Genomic DNA, 21964 nt, shown 5'->3' on the forward strand with positions numbered 1-21964 from the left:
GCCCTTTATTTTGTAGTTCAGTATTTTCTTCCCAATGAATATGAATTATGCGCCATCAAGCGGACGCTTGACCAATTACATGTATTCTCGCGAGACTGGGTACTGTCCCGGGTTTTTAGCCGCACCCAAACTGGCATCGTGTGCACAGACGGGAAATTATTTACTATATAGTTTATTCCCGGTGTTATCACAATAAACGAAGAAAATGTGTTAATTACGATTTTAAAAAAAAACATTGTTAAGTCCTATAGGCGTAAATTAGGCGCGTCATTTTTGTGTGTGACGTCACGTACAAAACTCACCGCTTCTACTTCCTGCATTAGGCGCCATTTTCGGCGTTGAGGTTGAATTACAGCATGCTGTTGTCAAACAGATAATAAGAATTTAATAGACGACAACTTGCTTTTCAGTATTCTTTACAAGCATGGGGCGAAAGAAGAAGAAGCAGATGAAGCCTTGGTGCTGGTATCCGTCTGAATGGAAACGCAAATCGGGGGGGAAAAAGCCGTAAAAATTCGGACCTAGCTTGACAAAAGACAGGCCTAAACTAGCCCGGACGTTTATTGATGCGTAAGATAACTAATGCTGCTTTTAAGTCATTTTGTGTTGCCGAGTCGCTTTATTTAGAAGTACTCCGTAATCTTGTCTCAGTTGTGAATTGGTGAAATTAATCTAAGTTTTTGTTTATTTGTATAACTAACCAATGCTAGCTAAGATGTTAGCCTAGCATTGTCGCCTGAGGAATCAACACGTCGTGTACTCTAAGCGCTTTGACGTCGCGTTCAAGTTCCTCCTTAAGATAAATCCAGATTTGTCGCTAAAACATGTAATGGTTTAACATCCGGAACTGTTCGAAACAAAGTAGCGAGTCTCTTCCGCTTTCTACAGTGTGGTTTCGTTTCGTTTGTTTTACGTAATACGAGAACATTCCTTAAGTCTCCTCTCCAAGGTACTGCAATCGAGATTTTGACGATGAAAAGATCCTCATCCAGCACCAAAAGGCAAAGCATTTCAAATGCCACATTTGCCACAAGAAGTTATACACTGGCCCGGGCCTGGCCATTCACTGCATGCAGGTGGGTTGGCTTTGTTTTATCGCTCTCAATAAATTGCCCTTATCTTGTGACACGCATCAGCTTGTTTTGGATGCATTACAGGTACACAAAGAGACAATTGACAGTGTGCCAAATGCGATTCCTGGAAGAACAGACATTGAGCTTGAGATCTATGGTATGGAGGGGATTCCTGACAAAGACATGCAAGAGAGGAGACGGACGTTAGAACAGAAATCTCAAGGTTTGTGGTATTTAAGTTAACACAATAAACTGCCTGGTAAAGTTAATATTTACACATTTTTGTAGTCCTCCATGAAAGCAGACTAATGGTTTGTGTCAGAAGAGACTGGTGACTAAATCAAAATTATTTGGGGTTGCATTTTCTGCTTGAAATAATTGACTGTTTTTGAATTAGGAGATGGAAATAAAATATGGTTTATTCTTGTTATTGCTTAATCCACAACATAAATGACTTAATTGATCATAGCTAGATACATCCCTGCATTGTTTTGTTATCTTACGCTTTCAGATGGCAAAAAGAAAAACCCAGATGACTCGGATGACGATGACGACGATGATGAACCAGGTCCATCGGTGCCGCAGGTGGCTGGAGTGCCACCTCAGTCAGGCTATGCTGCTCCCATGGCTCAGCCAGGGATTCCCCCTGTTGCTGGGGGACCGGGGATGCCGCCCGGTGCATATCAAGGTTGAGGAGACCAACTTAAAAGTGGTCATGAAAATATGCGCAGCCTCCATTTGTCGTTCCAATCATTTTTATAAATGCTCTCTTCGTCACTGTTACAGGAATGCCTCCAATGATGCCAGGTGTTCCGCCCATGATGCACGGAATGCCTCCCATGCACGGCATGCCTCCAGGGTACCAGTTCAGTCTTGGAGGATTTTGTGTTGGATAATACATCAGCTTTTTCGCTGTGCTTGAAAGTCGCTGGGAATGCCAGTTACTCAATTGAATGTCTTTTTCAGAATGATGCCAATGGGTGGGATGATGCCTCCCATGATGCCAGGCATGCCCGGGATGCCGCCAGGTTAGTTTGTTTGAAGCGAAGCAAGTTTTTACTTTGCTCTATTTTCTCAACTATAGGCCTCTTCTCCTACAAGTTTTTCTAATCTTTGAGTAGTTTCGAACAGGAGACCAGCATTCTAAGGCTCTGTTTTGCGAAATATTACAACACAAAGGCACACACACACACACACACACACACACACACACACACACACACACACACACAGTAAACCCTGAATACTAAAAAATAAATCTATCCACTATTGCGTGTCAACCAAGAGGAAAATCCTCAGAGATGAAAATGAGTTTTGAATTTACACAATAAACATTCTCCAAATCTCCTAAAGCTTTGATCTTGGGTCTCAGGAATGCCTCCACACATGGCTCCCAGGCCAGGGATGCCCCACATGAGCCCCGCCCCCGTAGCAGGAGTCATACCCAGTCGACCAACGGTACCGGCGGCCCAGCCCGCTGTCTCCAAGCCTCTTTTCCCAAGTGCGGCACAGGTGGGTACCCTGCAGGGCATCTTTGTATTTCAGCCCCGCTTCCACAAAATGTATTTCTTTTTTATATGATTGCAACGCGAAGGGGCTTTTGAGCCATTACTCGCGTCCAACTGGTTTGCACCTCACCCGCTGCTATTTGTAATGTTCCATACTCTTGATATGCCGACGCTGTCATCTCCTTTTCACCATGCTGCAGATGGGCACAGCAGCTGTTTCCTCTCCACCTGCAGACCAACAGTCTGCCTCCTCTCAGCCGCCCTTTCCTAACACCCCACAAGTACGCTCACAGATCAGACTGTGGCTGGCAATCTAGATGCATGCCCCCCCCCCCCCCCCCCTTTCCCCCTTAAACACACACACAGACACTAACTTTACTTGAAACCCAGGCAGATTGCTAACAGTGTTTTCCTTGCACTTTTGCTGCAAAGGTAAGACCGGCAGCCACTGATGGTTACATAATAAGCCCAGACAACATCTTTATTCTAATGCATGAGATTTTTGGGACTAACAATTAGGGCTGGGCAATTCGCCCCAAAATAATTGGGATTTCCAATATAAAAACAATTAAAGGGGAAGTCAAGTCCGGACAACTTAACGAATTACACATTGTATATTTAAATATAATACATACTTTGTATTTGAAGCATCGCCGGTGCTAATTCTAGTTGTCAGTGGTAAAATCCCTTTGACAGATTCGGAGAATAAAATTCCTTCAAATAAGGAATATTCACACGCAAGCACTCGGAGTGGCACAGCTAATTGAATTGCGACATTCTACTTTTACTAGATTTTACTTTGATGCTAATTTATTTGGTGCTTGTGGGTTTTTTTTTGTTGTTGTTGTTGAACAAAGATGAAGTTTTGAACCCCACGGAGAAGTTGACTATTAATGACTGTTTCAATACTAGTCAAAATAATCGGTGTACTTTTCCCGTAATCGCCCAGCCCTACAATGATACACAGCGATAATGTGTCTGCATCATCTTGCCCTTTGTGGACTTGCATGAATTATCTGGCATTGAATTCTAAATGTATGTGTACATTCAATCCAAAAATGGAATCGAAATTCAATCCAAGGATTGTTCCACATTATGAAAACAGTGGACCCCTGTTTCTCGTGAGGGATACATTCTAGACACAGCCAGCCGCAGTAGGTTTCAAATCTGCGGTTTAGACAAGAGCCTATCGTCGTCGTGCAAAACCTATCTGCAGCATTATTTGATTGGTAGATTTCACTTTTGGTGATGAGAAATTGGAGGATGTTCTTATTCAGACCAGCTGTAAAATAATCCTCCCTTTTGTTGTGGTACAGACCTCGCCTGACCTAAATTTTTAAATTTACTTAAAAAAAATACAAACTGAAGTGCAGATCAGATTTCAAATGCATTTGCAATTATTAAAACACATTTTTCAAAGTACGTCTTTTCTCCAACTTGCCACAAATTATCGATCATGTGACTTCATTTGGAGGAAAGACTTGCTTGCGATTTTCCAAATAAGCACAGCGTATTTTGCTTCACGCCTTTTGTCACTCCCAGTTAAACTGATGCAAAATTTCAAAGCGGGCACGAACCACGATGCAGCGGGGGTTCACGTCAGCGCTCTTCTATCTGGAATGTTTGGGTGGCTTTGCGTCCTCTGTGAAGTCCGTAGCGGGTCTCTGTCGTGCTGTTCATTAATTTCCCTGTTCTCCGCGCAGGCCCAGCAAAGTGCTTCAGGAGCCGCCGCAGCAAACCCCCACAGCGCCAGCGCAGCCTCCTCAGACCCGCCCAAAGCAACATTCCCCGCATATACCCAACCCTCTGTCTCTTCCTCCGCTTCCACTTCCTCTTCTAACCCCTCTAGCAGCACTGTGGCCAAAGCCCCGGCCACAGTGCCCACTAAACCTGCCACCCTGTCCGCCACGAGTGCAACTAGTAAGTTGATCCACCCTGATGAGGATATCTCGCTGGTAAGTTGCTTGAACTCTTTTTTTTGCCCTTTGCACAGTAAGTAATGACTGATGCATATAACAGTATACGTAATCGCTTTTGGAAGAGTATTGTAAATGCATGCGATAAATTCAAAGGTTTATTTTTTTTATTTTTTAGTTGGCCTCGCTCGTTTGCTTTTGTGGAAATTCATGGTTGTGCTGTAAAGGGACACGGCAGTGTTTCTGGAAATCTAATTGGCTGCTCTGTGTCCTGTCCCTCCCCACAGGAGGAACTGAAAGCCCAGTTGCCCCGTTACCAGCGTCTCTTAGCCAGGACAGCTCAGGCCCACGCGGCTGCTCCCCCGGCGGCAGCTGTCGGCGGCATGATGGCCCCGCAGCAAGGTTTGCCACCACAGCAGCCTGGCATGAGGCATCCCATGCACGGTTAGAAGACGACCGCTTTTCGCACCCAGATTAGACGTCGTGAGGTTGTGTACTTTGACTGTGCTCTTCACATGGCACAAGAAGCAACGCTCACTTACTGCCAATCCGCATTGGTTTGATGCAGATGGTTTTTTTTTTTGATGACTCGGGAATAAATTCAGGCCACATCACCAATGAAGGAACATAACGTTTTACTCATCATGAATGGAGAAACCCCAACAGTCACATGTATTTTTTTTTATTTGAACGATATAATTAATTTTAAGTTACAGCTTAACCGAATTGGTTGAAAAATTGCATCTTGGCCATTTCCAACCGCAAACATGTTACTGATAAATAGTATGGCATGTGACGTGTAAAATGAAATTTCTGTGTGTTCTCTGTAGGTCAATACGGTGCTCCCCCACAGGGCATGCCAGGCTACATGCCTGGAGGGATGCCTCCATTTGGGCAGGGTCCTCCTCTGGTGCCCCCTTTCCAGGGAGGCCCTCCCATGGGCATGAGGCCGCCCGTCATGTCTCCCGCCGGGCGCTACTGAAGCGGCGAAGCAGCCACAACATTAGGTTTGAGGTTCATACCTTTCTCTCATCCTTGTGCATTTTCAGACCTAAGAGCAGTAAGGCCTGCTGCGGCGGCGAAGATGTAATTGTTCTTGGCAACACATGGACATTTATTTCATGTTACCACACAAAGCTTCTTTTCTCATTTGATCACTTGTGGAGATAAAATTCTTTCCCCTCGTAGGTTTCACTCAGGTTCTTAGGGGTGAAGTGTGTTAAACTCAGTCATATTTCTGTTGAAGCTGCTGGACTTACATGAACGTACCAACCCCCCCTTACAAAGGCAAGTTTATCCTGTAAAACATATTTTTTTTTTTTTTGTAGATCACTCGAGGCCCTCACAGCATTCTTAGATGCTGTTGGACTTGCGTCCCCAACCTTGGTTGGTGAGGGTTTCGGTGATGATTCCAACTATGTACTTTCTGTGGCTCATGAGTCTAGCTTTTCTTCTTATTTCAGGTTTGTTTTAGTATTTCCTGCTTAAAAATGATCCTTGTGTGCATCCTTTGTAATGTTTTATCAAGCTGTTGTAATAAAATCCACCTTAAAACCGCAGTGCTGGTTTGTTGTGACGTGCGTGAAGGTGAGTCACAAAGGTTTGTACCAAGTCTTGTATCGTTTTGACACGCAACACAAAGTTGGCCATCGTTACTTTTTGGTGTCATCCATCAGAATGACATCATATTCTAATAGACTGAATATTGACATTAACCAAAGGTCTTATTGGTCTTGAATGAAGATGGTCAACTTGTGGCTTCTAACTATGCATGACATAATAACCTGAGAATAATTGCCATAGAAATGACTTCCAAGATGTTGAGGACCTACACACACTTTGCGCTTTAAGCCAAAAACCTGTAACACCCAGTAATACAGGAACTGCAGCAAATAGCAGCTAGAACTTCATTAATTGGAAGCATATATAAACCTGACCTGGCCAAATGTTTTTTTTGTTCCTCCAAAAATGATCTGCAACTAGCCTTATTTACTGCAGTATGCGTATTCCGGGTTACTAAAATGCTTTCTTGTCTATTTGTCATGTTAGCTGCCTGTCTTCTGGGCAGGCATTTGATCAGGTTGGTTGAGTTCTTAAGGATTTTTGTCAACAATTATTTGTGGATTAAAAAGATCCCTCCGATTACTTAACTGCTTTGTATGTGTTTGTCATCTGTAGCACTCCACTTTTCAGCCTTGTACCCACTCTTCTGGCGCTACAGGCCTTTAAACCCCAGTAAGTACCCGCTATTCTGTGTAGTGTGGGTCTGTACTGTATTTCATCTCATAATGCTCTATGGTTCAAAGTTTATTAGACGGCACAGACCGATGAACTGCTAATTGAAGTTAACTGTACAGTCGCGGAATGGACTTGCATGGTAAGTAAACAAACAAAAAAAAACTGCATTAGACTAAAGCAGGAGTTAAAAGTAATATAAGATAAAGAGTCAACAACAAGCATGAAATCCTGTTCAGTTAGATTTCCAGGTGGACAATAGTTTGGGTCCTTTAGAAATGTCCGACTCTGGGCCAACATATCCAACTGTAGAACCATTTCAGCTGTAGGAAGGAAACTTGGAAAACATGTCGAAATGTGGCCCCCTGTAGGGTGTTGGCAGCAGTATGTGTGTCAAAGCCATTGTTTTGTAACATTCACAAATAAACGCTGAAAGTGATGCCATTATTCTGCCTTATGTGCTTAACTGTGGACATTGAATCTGCCTAATATAGCAAGTCTCAGTGAAACAATGGATTGAAAAATAGACACACACCTATAATATATTTATTACAGAACCCACAAGTTAGCATGATGATTTAAGACGCTACCTACTGCTGAATGCTTTTGTCAACTGCTGAGAAATGGTTAGCATTCTAGCTTGGACGCTAACTCACGTAGACGTGTAACATCCATTTTGAATTAAAATTGCAAAGATTATTGGAAACTTGCCAACATCTTAGTGGCACTTTCTTTTATATTTAAGATCATCATCTCAATTCTCCTGTCCATCTCATCCATGGCAGTTGCCAGAGTGTCATACATAGCCTGGAGACAGAAAAGAATGTCAGAAGCCACACTGAATGAAACGATTCTTGTGGTCATACCTGAGCTTTCTTGGTTTGTTGGCTGCAGGTGCCTGTCAGGCTTTGGACCTCAACTTTCAGCTGCTGATTCTCTCTGGAAAGCGCTTGGATTTCGTCTACCTTTTCCTCACGTTTCTGACCTATTTTGTTCCATTCTCTGGATTAGATTGGACCAAAACCAATGCAAAAAGTATGTTAATTTACATAACACAAAAAGTATCAAGGTCAATATTGTCAGTCCTCAGCAAAAAAAAATGTAGCACTCGGCCTCACTTTTCAAACACATTTAGAGGTGTTGCAAATGATGAGTAAACATTTTGGATTGGCAAATGCGTATGAATGTAATCTAAAAGAGGTTTGAATGAATGCCGCAAGTGTTGCATTTTCCCCGTATTTCAATGGAGTACTCGCAAGTAAGTTTGATTGCATTTGCCAGTCGGAAAATGTTGATTCACCATCAGCAGCTCCCTAGTTCTCGAACACACATCACATTAGACATGTCTAGAGATCAAACATGCCCGCTCATACTGACTGAATGCAGTAAATGCAAAGTTGATCAATAGTATAAGCTTGCGTGCATACCCCAACACATCATTGATATGTTGCTCCTTGATGGCCTTCTTCTTTTGCCTGAGGATGTTATTTTTGACCCCCCGGTCCAGCTTTTTGTCAAGAGTTCGTTTAAGCAGCTCCTCGTCTTTGCACAGCTCCTTCAGCTCCTTCTGCTTTTTCTCATACTGAGAAACAAGCTGCTTGTACTGCATAACGTGCACATGAAAAATGAATGTTTTGTTGTTTTTTTTAACTCCAAAGCACGAAACATTAGTTTCATCCGAAAATCTTTAAACCAGTAGACAAACTTTCTCCTTCTGATCATACCTCCTCGTCCTGCCGCTTTCCGTCGTTCATGCAGATTTCCAGATCCAGCAACAAATTGTACATTTGCTGCATCTCCATGTCAGTGCGGTTCATTCTCTGGACCATGTTTTGAAGCTCCACGATATCCCCATCCGTTTTTGCCTAAGGTGAACACAGTTGAAACAGTTCTCAAAAACAATTTGAACTGGATTCGATACTTGTAATATTGGCTGCCATCCAACTTGAATGTTCACTCACTAAAGAGCTTTTTATATCACTGATATTTTCCCTCATTCTCTCCATTTGGATCTGTAACTCCTCCGGCGACTCAACAATTTGAGACTTGACTTTATTCATGTCCTCCTTCATGGTGTTTATTTCCACCTTCACCTGGGCCTAAAAAAAAAAAAGGGACACTCAATCATCTCAAATGGAAGCATCATCAGTAGTTTACAAAACCCCTCATACCAGTTTCTTTGTAATCTCAGCGATTCTATATTTCCCCTCTGTAATGGCGTCGTCTTTAATTTTCTGAAAGCAGATGACCAGTTTCATTTGACCTTGACTGACAGTTAAATGCTATGATGAACGGCGTCACCACTTACTACTTCGTTTAACAAAGGTGCGGTGGTAGCGTGCAGTTCCGAGAGGGCAGCTTCCAGCTTAGCAGCCTCCGCTTGTTGCTCTGGTGGAATGGTCCTGAACAAGTGTCAAAAAATAAAAGCATCTTCGGAGCCCTGGACAGCTCAACAATTTCATTGTTCACAGGTGAGCTCGTAGAATGTGGGAGTAAAGTGAGTCTTCATTCAAATCTTGCAATCAATTTGAAAATTGCAAACTTCAGCTTTAATGTGAATTATAGCATGCGCAAATCAAGGTGTTAAAAAAAAGAAAAAATCACAATGATAGTGTGATTCTTACAAGCACCTGAAAAAATGTTGCTTAAGTGAAGAATGGTTCAAAAGTGTGACCTGAATGCACAAGCATGTTTACTTTAAGACTTACCTCAGCATTTGAATTTTTTTTTCTGCTTCTAGGTTTCCTTTGGCAAGAGTCTGCTGCATGTCTAAGGCCGCCCTCTGAGGAAAAAACAAGCTAACCATTGTCCTCCGTAAAACAAACGAGTGCCAACTGTTTCATAGAAGAGTTTAAAATGAATACAGTGCTTTAGGATCATAATTTGCGGCATACTAAACTTGCAAGAAAAGTGACCTGCACTTTCAAAGCAAAAAATAGGATATATCACATACAAACTTGGCTTTTGTTGCTGACATGACATCAATTCTCTGCTTCCTGAATTGAAGAAAGTTCATGATGGCACTCAAGATAGAAAGTGTTCGCTGTTTCTCTGAAAAAGATGAAGCAAAATATGATCTGGTTACATTTCATAAATGCATTGATCAGAAATAGAATTTAAAAAATCCATTTAAAACTTACTTGGTGCTAGTAGGTCATTCAGCGAGAAGTCATATACCAAACACATGGGGAGAAACTGCTGCCTATAAAAAGATGATGTCATGTATAATGAGAAGAAAGTAGAAGAAATGCAAGAGCAACACAAGAAAGTTTACTAGAAATGCTTGATTTTCACCAACGCATTGTGTTTATAGCATCATACCAATATTATGGCTATTTGCCAAGAGCAAATTAGTAAGAAAAAAACGTTTCAATTTGAGCACAGTTTCACATTTTTAAAAAAAAAACCTCACATTTGTGAGCAGATACAGAAGATGCCAGTTGCCCCCTCGTAAGATTCTGGGGACTGAATGTTTTCCACAAATGTAACCTGTTGGAAAATGGATATTAAACAGTCAGTTCTGCAAAACAGCAATCGGAGCTAAATATTCAGATTAGGAAGGGGCCCCAAAATTATGAGGGACATTAAGGGCACGAAAGAAATTTGGAATTTGTGTCACTATTGAAATGCTGTCACTTGTCAGGTCTGACCTTAATCCACAACAAATCAATTAATTCCCAATTGAGATGAAATTTGATTAAACTGAAGGGACCTTGAGGAAGAATCTGGTGACCATCTAACTTTAGAAACAATACTTAACCATTGAGTGGTATTCAGCTCTGAAAGGGAAGAGCTGATGCAGTACTCTCATGTAGAGTAATTGCACTGCTTCTGGCTGTAAAGAAAGAAAGGGATAAGCTTCTAAAGTTCAGGCAAAAAAAAAAAAAAAAAAAAATTGAGCACGACAAATCAAACTTAGGCAATTCAAGGAAGTTAAAGTGCATTGGAAGTTAACGCCCACTTTAAGTCAAAAACAAAACACATCGTTCTGGCCATTACCAAAGTAATCAAAGCAATTCCCCAATTTTTTTTTCTCTTTTCTGCAAGATGTAAAAACATGACTTAACTTTTGCGGTAGTAGCCTAAAGTAAGCTGTTGTTTTATTCATGTTTTGAAACGCTCGGAGTTCATCCAGAGCGCACAGTTACCTTTGGAGACGGAGCAAGATCGCTCTTGTTGAAATGTTTTGCTTCTTCGCCAAGAAGGACTTCTGTTTTGTAAAACCTCACCACCACATCCACGGGGTGAACGGGATAGGCGTTTTCAGCCATTGCTCTTTATCTTCGTGTAAACAAACACCGCGAGCACAAACTTCCCGCAAAAATGGCGCCTAAAATTTCTATTTCTTCTTCGTTTCTTTTTTCTTCTTCTTTTACTGCTGCGGCTCGCTGTTGTTTCTTTACTCCGCCTAGCGTGTCGGATGATAGGCTAAACGCCGTATTTAACACTGTTACTTAGTGATGTGCATTACAGTTCTTTTAAGCGAAGTGAATCTTTAGAATCAGTTCTCTTAAAAGATTCGTTCAAACGAATCGTTCAACATACACACACACAGCACAGAGCAGGCAATAAAAAGAGCAGTGAGTCACCATGGAAAAATATTTAACGGGGTTGAAAAGAACGGCGGAGAGAGACAGAGAGACGAAATTGAGAGTTACATGAAAGCTAAGACAAGGAAATATGACGAAGCGTACGTAGCGCTCGGCTCAGTGTGACTACGATGCGAGAAAAGACTGGTGTGTTTACTGTGCCTTACAATGTTGGCAGCGGACAGTATGAAGCCAAATAAATGAAGGCGGCACTTATAAAGTCATTGCACCCCAATCATGCCGATAAGATGTCAAATGTTTTTCAGCGAAAACGGGCAGAATATTGTCAACAATTCATCCGTGGATATGGTCTCCGTCATGTTGCGTCATTTTGATTTAAAAAATGCACAAATTGTTTTATTCATAGTTTGTTTTGTAGGTTAATTTTTTTAAAATATTAAATGTTTTACCAGGTAAGCCAATTGGTGACATTTTCTCAGATTACAACGGCGACGTGGAGGTAAGGTGTGAGAATTTCCTTGCTCCAGGACTTGACGGCATGTTACTGTCACAGAGCAGGGATCGAACTCCATCACTGTGGTTACTAGACGACCCACTCTACTGCCTGAGCCACAGCCCCCACATGAAAATTTGAGTTGATGTTGCTGATAACTTTGAATTTAATATTTGCTATTTTTTTTCAACATAAAATGGCAGTTGGTCAAGAATGTTTATAGTACGAATAATTATAAATTAATAAATATTTTTAATTTCAGGCAAAATGATGCACTTTGAATCTGTTATGTTACAGACTATTAAACAATGTTATCAATAAAGTTATTCTTTATTGTAAGTTGACTTTTTGTTTTTCTTTAATGTTAATAACATGGGGGGGGGCGCAAAATGTTTTCTTTTCCCCAGGGGAGGCAGCATCACAGAAAATAATTGAGAAGCACTGACCTAATAACAGACCACTTCATTAGGGAAAAATCATGGTCAAAGCCTAAATGAAAGTGAAAAGTGCCACACCCAAACAACCCCCCACTTTCTGATTGGCTGTTTGATCTGTGACGTCATTCGGACACTCCATTAGGTACACTGCCATTTTCAGGTGTACCTAATAACAGGCCACTTCATTAGGGAAAAATCATGGTCAAAGCTTAAATGAAAGTGAAAAGTGCCACACCCAAACAACCCCCCACTTTCTGATTGGCTGTTTGATCTGTGACGTCATTCGGACACTCCATTAGGTACACTGCCATTTTCAGGTGTACCTAAAAACAGGCCACTTCATTAGGGAAAAATCATGGTCAAAGCTTAAATGAAAGTGAAAAGTGCCACACCCAAACAACCCCCCACTTTCTGATTGGCTGTTTGATCTGTGACGTCATTCGGACACTCCATTAGGTACACTGCCATTTTCAGGTGTACCTAATAACAGGCCACTTCATTAGGGAAAAATCATGGTCAAAGCTTAAATGAAAGTGAAAAGTGCCACACCCAAACAACCCCCCACTTTCTGATTGGCTGTTTGATCTGTGACGTCATTCGGACACTCCATTAGGTACACTGCCATTTTCAGGTGTACCTAATAACAGGCCACTTCATTAGGGAAAAATCATGGTCAAAGCTTAAATGAAAGTGAAAAGTGCCACACCCAAACAACCCCCCACTTTCTGATTGGCTGTTTGATCTGTGACGTCATTCGGACACTCCATTAGGTACACTGCCATTTTCAGGTGTACCTAATAACAGGCCACTTCATTAGGGAAAAATCATGGGCAAAGCTTAAATGAAAGTGAAAAGTGCCACACCCAAACAACCCCCCACTTTCTGATTGGCTGTTTGATCTGTGACGTCATTCGGACACTCCATTAGGTACACTGCCATTTTCAGGTGTACCTAATAACAGGCCACTTCATTAGGGAAAAATCATGGTCAAAGCTTAAATGAAAGTGAAAAGTGCCACACCCAAACAACCCCCCACTTTCTGATTGGCTGTTTGATCTGTGACGTCATTCGGACACTCCATTAGGTACACTGCCATTTTCAGGTGTACCTAATAACAGGCCACTTCATTAGGGAAAAATCATGGGCAAAGCTTAAATGAAAGTGAAAAGTGCCACACCCAAACAACCCCCCACTTTCTGATTGGCTGTTTGATCTGTGACGTCATTCGGACACTCCATTAGGTACACTGCCATTTTCAGGTGTACCTAATAACAGGCCACTTCATTAGGGAAAAATCATGGTCAAAGCTTAAATGAAAGTGAAAAGTGCCACACCCAAACAACCCCCCACTTTCTGATTGGCTGTTTGATCTGTGACGTCATTCGGACACTCCATTAGGTACACTGCCATTTTCAGGTGTACCTAATAACAGGCCACTTCATTAGGGAAAAATCATGGTCAAAGCTTAAATGAAAGTGAAAAGTGCCACACCCAAACAACCCCCCACTTTCTGATTGGCTGTTTGATCTGTGACGTCATTCGGACACTCCATTAGGTACACTGCCATTTTCAGGTGTACCTAATAACAGGCCACTTCATTAGGGAAAAATCATGGTCAAAGCTTAAATGAAAGTGAAAAGTGCCACACCCAAACAACCCCCCACTTTCTGATTGGCTGTTTGATCTGTGACGTCATTCGGACACTCCATTAGGTACACTGCCATTTTCAGGTGTACCTAATAACAGGCCACTTCATTAGGGAAAAATCATGGGCAAAGCTTAAATGAAAGTGAAAAGTGCCACACCCAAACAACCCCCCACTTTCTGATTGGCTGTTTGATCTGTGACGTCATTCGGACACTCCATTAGGTACACTGCCATTTTCAGGTGTACCTAATAACAGGCCACTTCATTAGGGAAAAATCATGGTCAAAGCTTAAATGAAAGTGAAAAGTGCCACACCCAAACAACCCCCCACTTTCTGATTGGCTGTTTGATCTGTGACGTCATTCGGACACTCCATTAGGTACACTGCCATTTTCAGGTGTACCTAATAACAGGCCACTTCATTAGGGAAAAATCATGGGCAAAGCTTAAATGAAAGTGAAAAGTGCCACACCCAAACAACCCCCCACTTTCTGATTGGCTGTTTGATCTGTGACGTCATTCGGACACTCCATTAGGTACACTGCCATTTTCAGGTGTACCTAATAACAGGCCACTTCATTAGGGAAAAATCATGGTCAAAGCTTAAATGAAAGTGAAAAGTGCCACACCCAAACAACCCCCCACTTTCTGATTGGCTGTTTGATCTGTGACGTCATTCGGACACTCCATTAGGTACACTGCCATTTTCAGGTGTACCTAAAAACAGGCCACTTCATTAGGGAAAAATCATGGTCAAAGCTTAAATGAAAGTGAAAAGTGCCACACCCAAACAACCCCCCACTTTCTGATTGGCTGTTTGATCTGTGACGTCATTCGGACACTCCATTAGGTACACTGCCATTTTCAGGTGTACCTAAAAACAGGCCACTTCATTAGGGAAAAATCATGGGCAAAGCTTAAATGAAAGTGAAAAGTGCCACACCCAAACAACCCCCCACTTTCTGATTGGCTGTTTGATCTGTGACGTCATTCGGACACTCCATTAGGTACACTGCCATTTTCAGGTGTACCTAATAACAGGCCACTTCATTAGGGAAAAATCATGGTCAAAGCTTAAATGAAAGTGAAAAGTGCCACACCCAAACAACCCCCCACTTTCTGATTGGCTGTTTGATCTGTGACGTCATTCGGACACTCCATTAGGTACACTGCCATTTTCAGGTGTACCTAATAACAGGCCACTTCATTAGGGAAAAATCATGGGCAAAGCTTAAATGAAAGTGAAAAGTGCCACACCCAAACAACCCCCCACTTTCTGATTGGCTGTTTGATCTGTGACGTCATTCGGACACTCCATTAGGTACACTGCCATTTTCAGGTGTACCTAATAACAGGCCACTTCATTAGGGAAAAATCATGGGCAAAGCTTAAATGAAAGTGAAAAGTGCCACACCCAAACAACCCCCCACTTTCTGATTGGCTGTTTGATCTGTGACGTCATTCGGACACTCCATTAGGTACACTGCCATTTTCAGGTGTACCTAATAACAGGCCACTTCATTAGGGAAAAATCATGGGCAAAGCTTAAATGAAAGTGAAAAGTGCCACACCCAAACAACCCCCCACTTTCTGATTGGCTGTTTGATCTGTGACGTCATTCGGACACTCCATTAGGTACACTGCCATTTTCAGGTGTACCTAATAACAGGCCACTTCATTAGGGAAAAATCATGGGCAAAGCTTAAATGAAAGTGAAAAGTGCCACACCCAAACAACCCCCCACTTTCTGATTGGCTGTTTGATCTGTGACGTCATTCGGACACTCCATTAGGTACACTGCCATTTTCAGGTGTACCTAATAACAGGCCACTTCATTAGGGAAAAATCATGGGCAAAGCTTAAATGAAAGTGAAAAGTGCCACACCCAAACAACCCCCCACTTTCTGATTGGCTGTTTGATCTGTGACGTCATTCGGACACTCCATTAGGTACACTGCCATTTTCAGGTGTACCTAATAACAGGCCACTTCATTAGGGAAAAATCATGGTCAAAGCTTAAATGAAAGTGAAAAGTGCCACACCCAAACAACCCCCCACTTTCTGATTGGCTGTTTGATCTGTGACGTCATTCGGACACTCCATTAGGTACACTGCCATTTTCAGGTGTACCTAATAACAGGCCACTTCATTAGGGAAAAATCATGGTCAAAGCTTAAATGAAAGTGAAAAGTGCCACACCCAAACAACCCCCCACTTTCTGATTGGCTGTTTGATCTGTGACGTCATTCGGACACTCCATTAGGTACACTGCCATTTTCAGGTGTACCTAATAACAGGCCACTTCATTAGGGAAAAATCATGGTCAAAGCTTAAATGAAAGTGAAAAGTGCCACACCCAAACAACCCCCCACTTTCTGATTGGCTGTTTGATCTGTGACGTCATTCGGACACTCCATTAGGTACACTGCCATTTTCAGGTGTACCTAATAACAGGCCACTTCATTAGGGAAAAATCATGGGCAAAGCTTAAATGAAAGTGAAAAGTGCCACACCCAAACAACCCCCCACTTTCTGATTGGCTGTTTGATCTGTGACGTCATTCGGACACTCCATTAGGTACACTGCCATTTTCAGGTGTACCTAATAACAGGCCACTTCATTAGGGAAAAATCATGGGCAAAGCTTAAATGAAAGTGAAAAGTGCCACACCCAAACAACCCCCCACTTTCTGATTGGCTGTTTGATCTGTGACGTCATTCGGACACTCCATTAGGTACACTGCCATTTTCAGGTGTACCTAATAACAGGCCACTTCATTAGGGAAAAATCATGGGCAAAGCTTAAATGAAAGTGAAAAGTGCCACACCCAAACAACCCCCCACTTTCTGATTGGCTGTTTGATCTGTGACGTCATTCGGACACTCCATTAGGTACACTGCCATTTTCAGGTGTACCTAATAACAGGCCACTTCATTAGGGAAAAATCATGGTCAAAGCTTAAATGAAAGTGAAAAGTGCCACACCCAAACAACCCCCCACTTTCTGATTGGCTGTTTGATCTGTGACGTCATTCGGACACTCCATTAGGTACACTGCCATTTTCAGGTGTACCTAATAACAGGCCACTTCATTAGGGAAAAATCATGGTCAAAGCTTAAATGAAAGTGAAAAGTGCCACACCCAAACAACCCCCCACTTTCTGATTGGCTGTTTGATCTGTGACGTCATTCGGACACTCCATTAGGTACACTGCCATTTTCAGGTGTACCTAATAACAGGCCACTTCATTAGGGAAAAATCATGGTCAAAGCTTAAATGAAAGTGAAAAGTGCCACACCCAAACAACCCCCCACTTTCTGATTGGCTGTTTGATCTGTGACGTCATTCGGACACTCCATTAGGTACACTGCCATTTTCAGGTGTACCTAATAACAGGCCACTTCATTAGGGAAAAATCATGGGCAAAGCTTAAATGAAAGTGAAAAGTGCCACACCCAAACAACCCCCCACTTTCTGATTGGCTGTTTGATCTGTGACGTCATTCGGACACTCCATTAGGTACACTGCCATTTTCAGGTGTACCTAATAACAGGCCACTTCATTAGGGAAAAATCATGGGCAAAGCTTAAATGAAAGTGAAAAGTGCCACACCCAAACAACCCCCCACTTTCTGATTGGCTGTTTGATCTGTGACGTCATTCGGACACTCCATTAGGTACACTGCCATTTTCAGGTGTACCTAATAACAGGCCACTTCATTAGGGAAAAATCATGGTCAAAGCTTAAATGAAAGTGAAAAGTGCCACACCCAAACAACCCCCCACTTTCTGATTGGCTGTTTGATCTGTGACGTCATTCGGACACTCCATTAGGTACACTGCCATTTTCAGGTGTACCTAATAACAGGCCACTTCATTAGGGAAAAATCATGGTCAAAGCTTAAATGAAAGTGAAAAGTGCCACACCCAAACAACCCCCCACTTTCTGATTGGCTGTTTGATCTGTGACGTCACAAGGACACTCCATTAGGTACACCGCCATTTTCAGGCGTACCTAATAGCTTTATGCATTTTTTTGTCCGTGTCAAGAAAGTGGCAAAGTGGCCCTGTCTCGTTTCTGAACGTGAGGCCAATCGCTCATTACATTCAGTTGTGCGCATTCTTGATAGTGATATAGCACGCCTCTCCTAATCCTGCTACACATTTTTAACAAATGTCCTTCTTCTCTTAGTCTATGTCTCTCTTGTGGAGACAAATACAAAGGTGAAAACAATATTCAAATCTCCAATCTTTTTTAGATTTGTATGGTTAGGAGAGCCCAGAGCAAAACATAAATAAATAAAATAAAAAAATATGCAAGCAGTATCAATACAAAAACTGTCATTGTGTGAAGGTGACAAGGAGAAAAACAAAAGAAGTTATTACAATGTGAGCTAAAAGGATCTTCCTCTTTTGTTTCCTTTGAGGTTAGAAGGCGGCGCTTTCCGAAGTCTTGGTTAGGGTTGTTCTTAAAGCCATTTTAAGGTTTATAGTGTGTTGTTATGACTCACTTTGCTGCCTCCTTTGTGCAATTTTAAAAGAAGATTAAGCAGTAAAGTTAAGATGACCACCATCTGTCACCTCTGGACTCTGCTGATAATTCACAGTGTATTTGGTGAGTTGAATTTTGTGTTCAATGAATGTTTTTAATTTTTGGGTTTGGGAGCAGACAGAGCAATAACTCAATTTGGCACAAGAGAGGATGAACAGAATAGAGATAACAAAAATCAATCACAAAAGACCACTAGCATTTGTATGGTATCCAATTTATTTGAACGTGTAAGAAACCTTCAGATTTTTGTTTTGATGACATTACAACTAGCATATTATTCATATAGTTGCAGAATCAATATTTGCACTTGTGCTTTGTAATTTCCATCACATTAGTTGTATAGCAGGACGTTGGAAATCAATGTCCACTGTGACAAAAGCCTCCAATGGGAGAGGAGCTAATGGAATGATTTTGTGCAATTTTGCCTGACTTGATTTCATTTCCAGTCCATCTTCTCGACAATTTTTTTTTTTTTTTTTTTGTGTCCAAGTATGTGGGGACATTCAGTTCCTAGAGAGGCAGGAGGGTGATTCAGTGGACTTTCCATGTGCCATGAAACCCCGGAGCCCCTCTCCTTTCGGCTTCTACATGAAGCGCACGTGGCTGCATCCCGGCGAAGTGCTTTTCAAATACACCCGCACCGAAGCAGATGTGAAAGACCCCGCCGACATACATCGCTTGGCTGTCAGAGGTGACCCCAACAACCATTCCCTGACCATCACTTTATCTGATCTGAGAGCCAACGACACTGACCGCTACTATTGTGAGTTTGTGGTCGATAACCGGTCTGAGGACGAATTCGTGCCGGGAGACACAGAATTTTTCCTCCTGGTTAATCCCGGTGAGTGACCTTTTTTTTATTTTTTTATTTCACAGCCTGTTTTGGATTGGTTGGTTGGGACCAGAATGTTGTATATATTTTTTCAATCAACAATTGACATATGTATGACTATTTCAATGACATGACCCCAAAAAAAAAAAATTCTACAAAACACCTGAATTAATTGTATTAATGGTAGCATAGGCGAAAATGTTTTTGGTTGCACATCTGGAAGCACCGACAACCACCGAGTACCACTGAGTCTAAGTTTGTATCCCCTCCCCGGTGGATCAGTGGACATCGAGCGCATTGATGTGTGTGCGGGGGGCTCGGCCGTCGTCTCCTGTCTCCCCCCAAATGGCGAGGACCTTCCGGTGGAGGGAGTGAGCTTAATGCGGCGAAGAGGCCGAGCTCCCGTGGAGCTACTTTACCACTCCCAGCGGCACCTGGTGGATGGGCCCACCGCCACCTCCTCACGATTCCAGTTGTGGTCGGCCCCGGGCCTCGGGGGCTTCACATACAACCTAACCCTGCGACATCTACAGCCTGAGGATAGCGGCCTGTACAGCTGCCAGCTCCTTCTTCGGGGCCGCCACGATATTAGCTCCTCGCTCCATATGAGACATGCTGTTTTTGTATCTGTGGAAGGTAGGTGATGGCGCAGCAGGACCTGAGCTTCAAAACAATGGCAAATTAACAACCTCGAAATGATGATCGAAATAACACTTTTACATCCAGTGGAACCTCCAGCGTCCAACAAAATCTGCTTCATCATGTTGGTTTCAGCCATACTGTTGCTCTAAAAAAAAAAAAAAATCTTTGTCACCTTAAGTGTACTGTGAATACCCCCCAATCTGGTAAATGCCCAGTTCCCCCCCCCCCCCTCTATTCAGTTGATCCCAATGCAAATTAGTTAACAGACACAGACAGTTTTTTTGGGAACATTTTAGCTCGGCAGTATCTTGACGTTGAAGGTTTCACGGGCCTGTTAATCCATTTTGACGGCTCTTGGTGATTTCAATCTATGATCTGTTAAAATTGCACTCATCTCCTAACACTAATCATCAGGCAACAGCTGGAACCTCATCATTTGTGGTTGAGCTTCAAACTAGGAAGCAAATGACTGGTCAGCTTCCGCAATTCTACTGAACTCTTTGTACTCCTAACCAGCTTTTTTTGTTGTTGCAATGAACATGCATATGATTACTTCATGGGGGTTGGTTGCAAAATGTAAAAGCTTCTTTTGTCTTTTTTTTTCCCCAGGAGGTTCATGCGGGTGTTCCAACTACCGGACGCTGCTGTATGCTCTGTCCTCGGCCGTGTTGCTCCTACTAGTGTTCCTCGCTTTAATACTCGTCTATTACGTGAGTTGAGAGTTGTTGAAGTGCAGAGGTGGGGGAAAAAAACTCAAAGATTGTGTCAGAGACACAGTTAAAAAAAAACTACTTGTTCAACTCTTGTTCAAGCATAGTGGAAGAAGTCTCTGAAATTTACATAAAAGGGGACTTTGCATTTTCCTCCTAAAATATTTGTTACTGATGATTGCCCATAACTCCCATTGTAATAATATGGTAAAATGAAGAAAAATCATAATATTATGAGTGTAATGTGTTTACATTTGGCTACGTCCCACCGCAAACAGAAGCATTAACACCTGCTTGCTGTCAGGGCGGCGCCGGTTCCTCTTCCGCTGCTAACCGCAGTACTTTCACAACTGCGTTGCTTGTTTCCACACTTCTACCATGTCAGGGGCGAGAATTCAGATTTTATTTTTTTTTTTGCAAAGGAAATGAATTGTTTACCCACTTCACTGATTTGGTTTTCAGAAACGAGCACGCAGCCGTGCCGCCTCACGCCCCGCGGCGCCCATCTATGAAGAGATGTCAGGGATGAAGACCCTCAGTGCTAAGATGGACGACATTGAGGTGTCAGAATATCGCAACAACAAAATGAAGAGAAACTGCCCGGAAAACCATTACGAAACTCCCATTAGGTCAGCTTTCTAAATATCACTGGCTTCTTCTTTGTATTACAAAATTAGAATCTGAATTGGTTATGAACTTTGTAGTTTTTTTTTTTTTAAACCCTACCTAGACATTACCAATGCATGAATTGGGGAGAACTGCAGTATAAATTTTAAATCGGGTGCACTGGTAACTTATTATTCAGCTGTCTAGTTAATTTTGAAGTTGAATATATAGTTTTGATATTTTTAGTGTCTTGTCTATTTGAGTTTAATTTCATTTATCATTTGATTTTATTTCAATGTGTACCGCACTTCTGTCAACATTTGTAGTTTGAAAGTGTGATTATAAATAAACTTGACTTTTTCCAAGAAATAATCAACCTTTCATTCCACATTAATAATTATTTTCAATAAATTGCAATTAATATTAAGTCAACTGAAAATGACATCACATCACCAAACCTAGAAAACAATACCACTTAATTTATACAGCAAATTTTACAATAGCTGCAGCTGTTACAAAGCAGCTTACATTCAAAATAAAACTACAGTAAAAACACAAGATAATGAGAGTAGCACATTCAATAAGAAGTCTTCAAATAAATTGGGAAAAATGGCCTAACGTTTAAGCGACTGGCTGACTCCAAAATGAAACACATAACAGTGGCTGAGATGTAACAGTGAGTGGTTGTTACCTGAGCAACTGTGATGTCATTTTCACTCGACACCAGGTGGAGATTTTGCTGCTCTATGCCTGTTACACAAAGG

The 21964-nt window shown here is 42.0% G+C and overlaps 3 protein-coding genes and 1 long non-coding RNA gene across 12 annotated transcripts; 3 read left to right on the forward strand and 1 right to left on the reverse strand.

Moving 5' to 3' along the window:
• Positions 1-261: 261 nt before the first annotated feature.
• On the forward strand, positions 262-6056 carry znf207b (zinc finger protein 207, b). 7 transcript variants are annotated; one of them, XM_085911823.1, is made up of 11 exons: positions 262-465; positions 950-1076; positions 1158-1296; positions 1585-1761; positions 1860-1938; positions 2040-2101; positions 2446-2585; positions 2782-2862; positions 4285-4536; positions 4785-4941; positions 5328-6056. In XM_085911823.1, exons 1-11 carry the CDS (start codon positions 425-427, stop codon positions 5477-5479), a joined length of 1407 nt encoding a protein of 468 aa, XP_085767949.1. In that variant the 5' UTR covers positions 262-424; the 3' UTR covers positions 5480-6056. The 7 variants fall into 7 exon arrangements, with proteins under 7 accessions (XP_085767949.1, XP_085767948.1, XP_085767947.1 ...); XM_085911822.1 differs by having other exon boundaries at positions 264-465; positions 1860-1932; positions 2446-2609; XM_085911819.1 differs by lacking the exon at positions 2782-2862 and having other exon boundaries at positions 270-465; positions 5328-5511; positions 5686-6056.
• Positions 6057-7264: 1208 nt separating this feature from the next.
• Positions 7265-11133, reverse strand: nuf2 (UF2 component of NDC80 kinetochore complex). The gene is made up of 13 exons (XM_085911816.1): positions 10881-11133; positions 10493-10567; positions 10145-10221; positions 9873-9934; positions 9686-9783; positions 9441-9514; positions 9041-9134; positions 8904-8966; positions 8694-8831; positions 8457-8597; positions 8160-8335; positions 7599-7734; positions 7265-7539 (listed from the first exon to the last, which is right to left on the reverse strand). The coding sequence occupies exons 1-13, from the start codon at positions 11001-11003 to the stop codon at positions 7429-7431; spliced, it is 1368 nt and encodes a 455-aa protein (XP_085767942.1). The 5' UTR covers positions 11004-11133; the 3' UTR covers positions 7265-7428.
• On the forward strand, positions 7781-9871 carry LOC147057090 (uncharacterized). Its single transcript, XR_015066028.1, has 2 exons — positions 7781-9203; positions 9473-9871. It is a non-coding gene; the product is annotated as an uncharacterized LOC147057090 (long non-coding RNA).
• A 6753-nt stretch (positions 11134-17886) lies between the features above and the next one.
• Positions 17887-21572, forward strand: cd7al (cd7 antigen-like). Of its 3 annotated transcripts, none has more exons than XM_085911041.1 (6): positions 17887-17942; positions 18403-18473; positions 18901-19251; positions 19525-19878; positions 20494-20594; positions 21057-21572. In XM_085911041.1, the coding sequence occupies exons 2-6, from the start codon at positions 18422-18424 to the stop codon at positions 21234-21236; spliced, it is 1038 nt and encodes a 345-aa protein (XP_085767167.1). In that variant the 5' UTR covers positions 17887-17942; positions 18403-18421; the 3' UTR covers positions 21237-21572. The 3 variants fall into 3 exon arrangements, with proteins under 3 accessions (XP_085767167.1, XP_085767166.1, XP_085767165.1); XM_085911039.1 differs by lacking the exon at positions 17887-17942 and adding an exon at positions 18049-18082; XM_085911040.1 differs by lacking the exon at positions 17887-17942 and having other exon boundaries at positions 17986-18473.
• The last annotated feature ends 392 nt before the right edge of the window (positions 21573-21964 follow it).

This window comes from Syngnathus leptorhynchus, chromosome 5 (assembly GCF_054491065.1).
Source record: "Syngnathus leptorhynchus isolate UIUO chromosome 5, UIUO_Slep, whole genome shotgun sequence".
Taxonomy (NCBI): Eukaryota; Metazoa; Chordata; class Actinopteri; order Syngnathiformes; family Syngnathidae; genus Syngnathus; species Syngnathus leptorhynchus.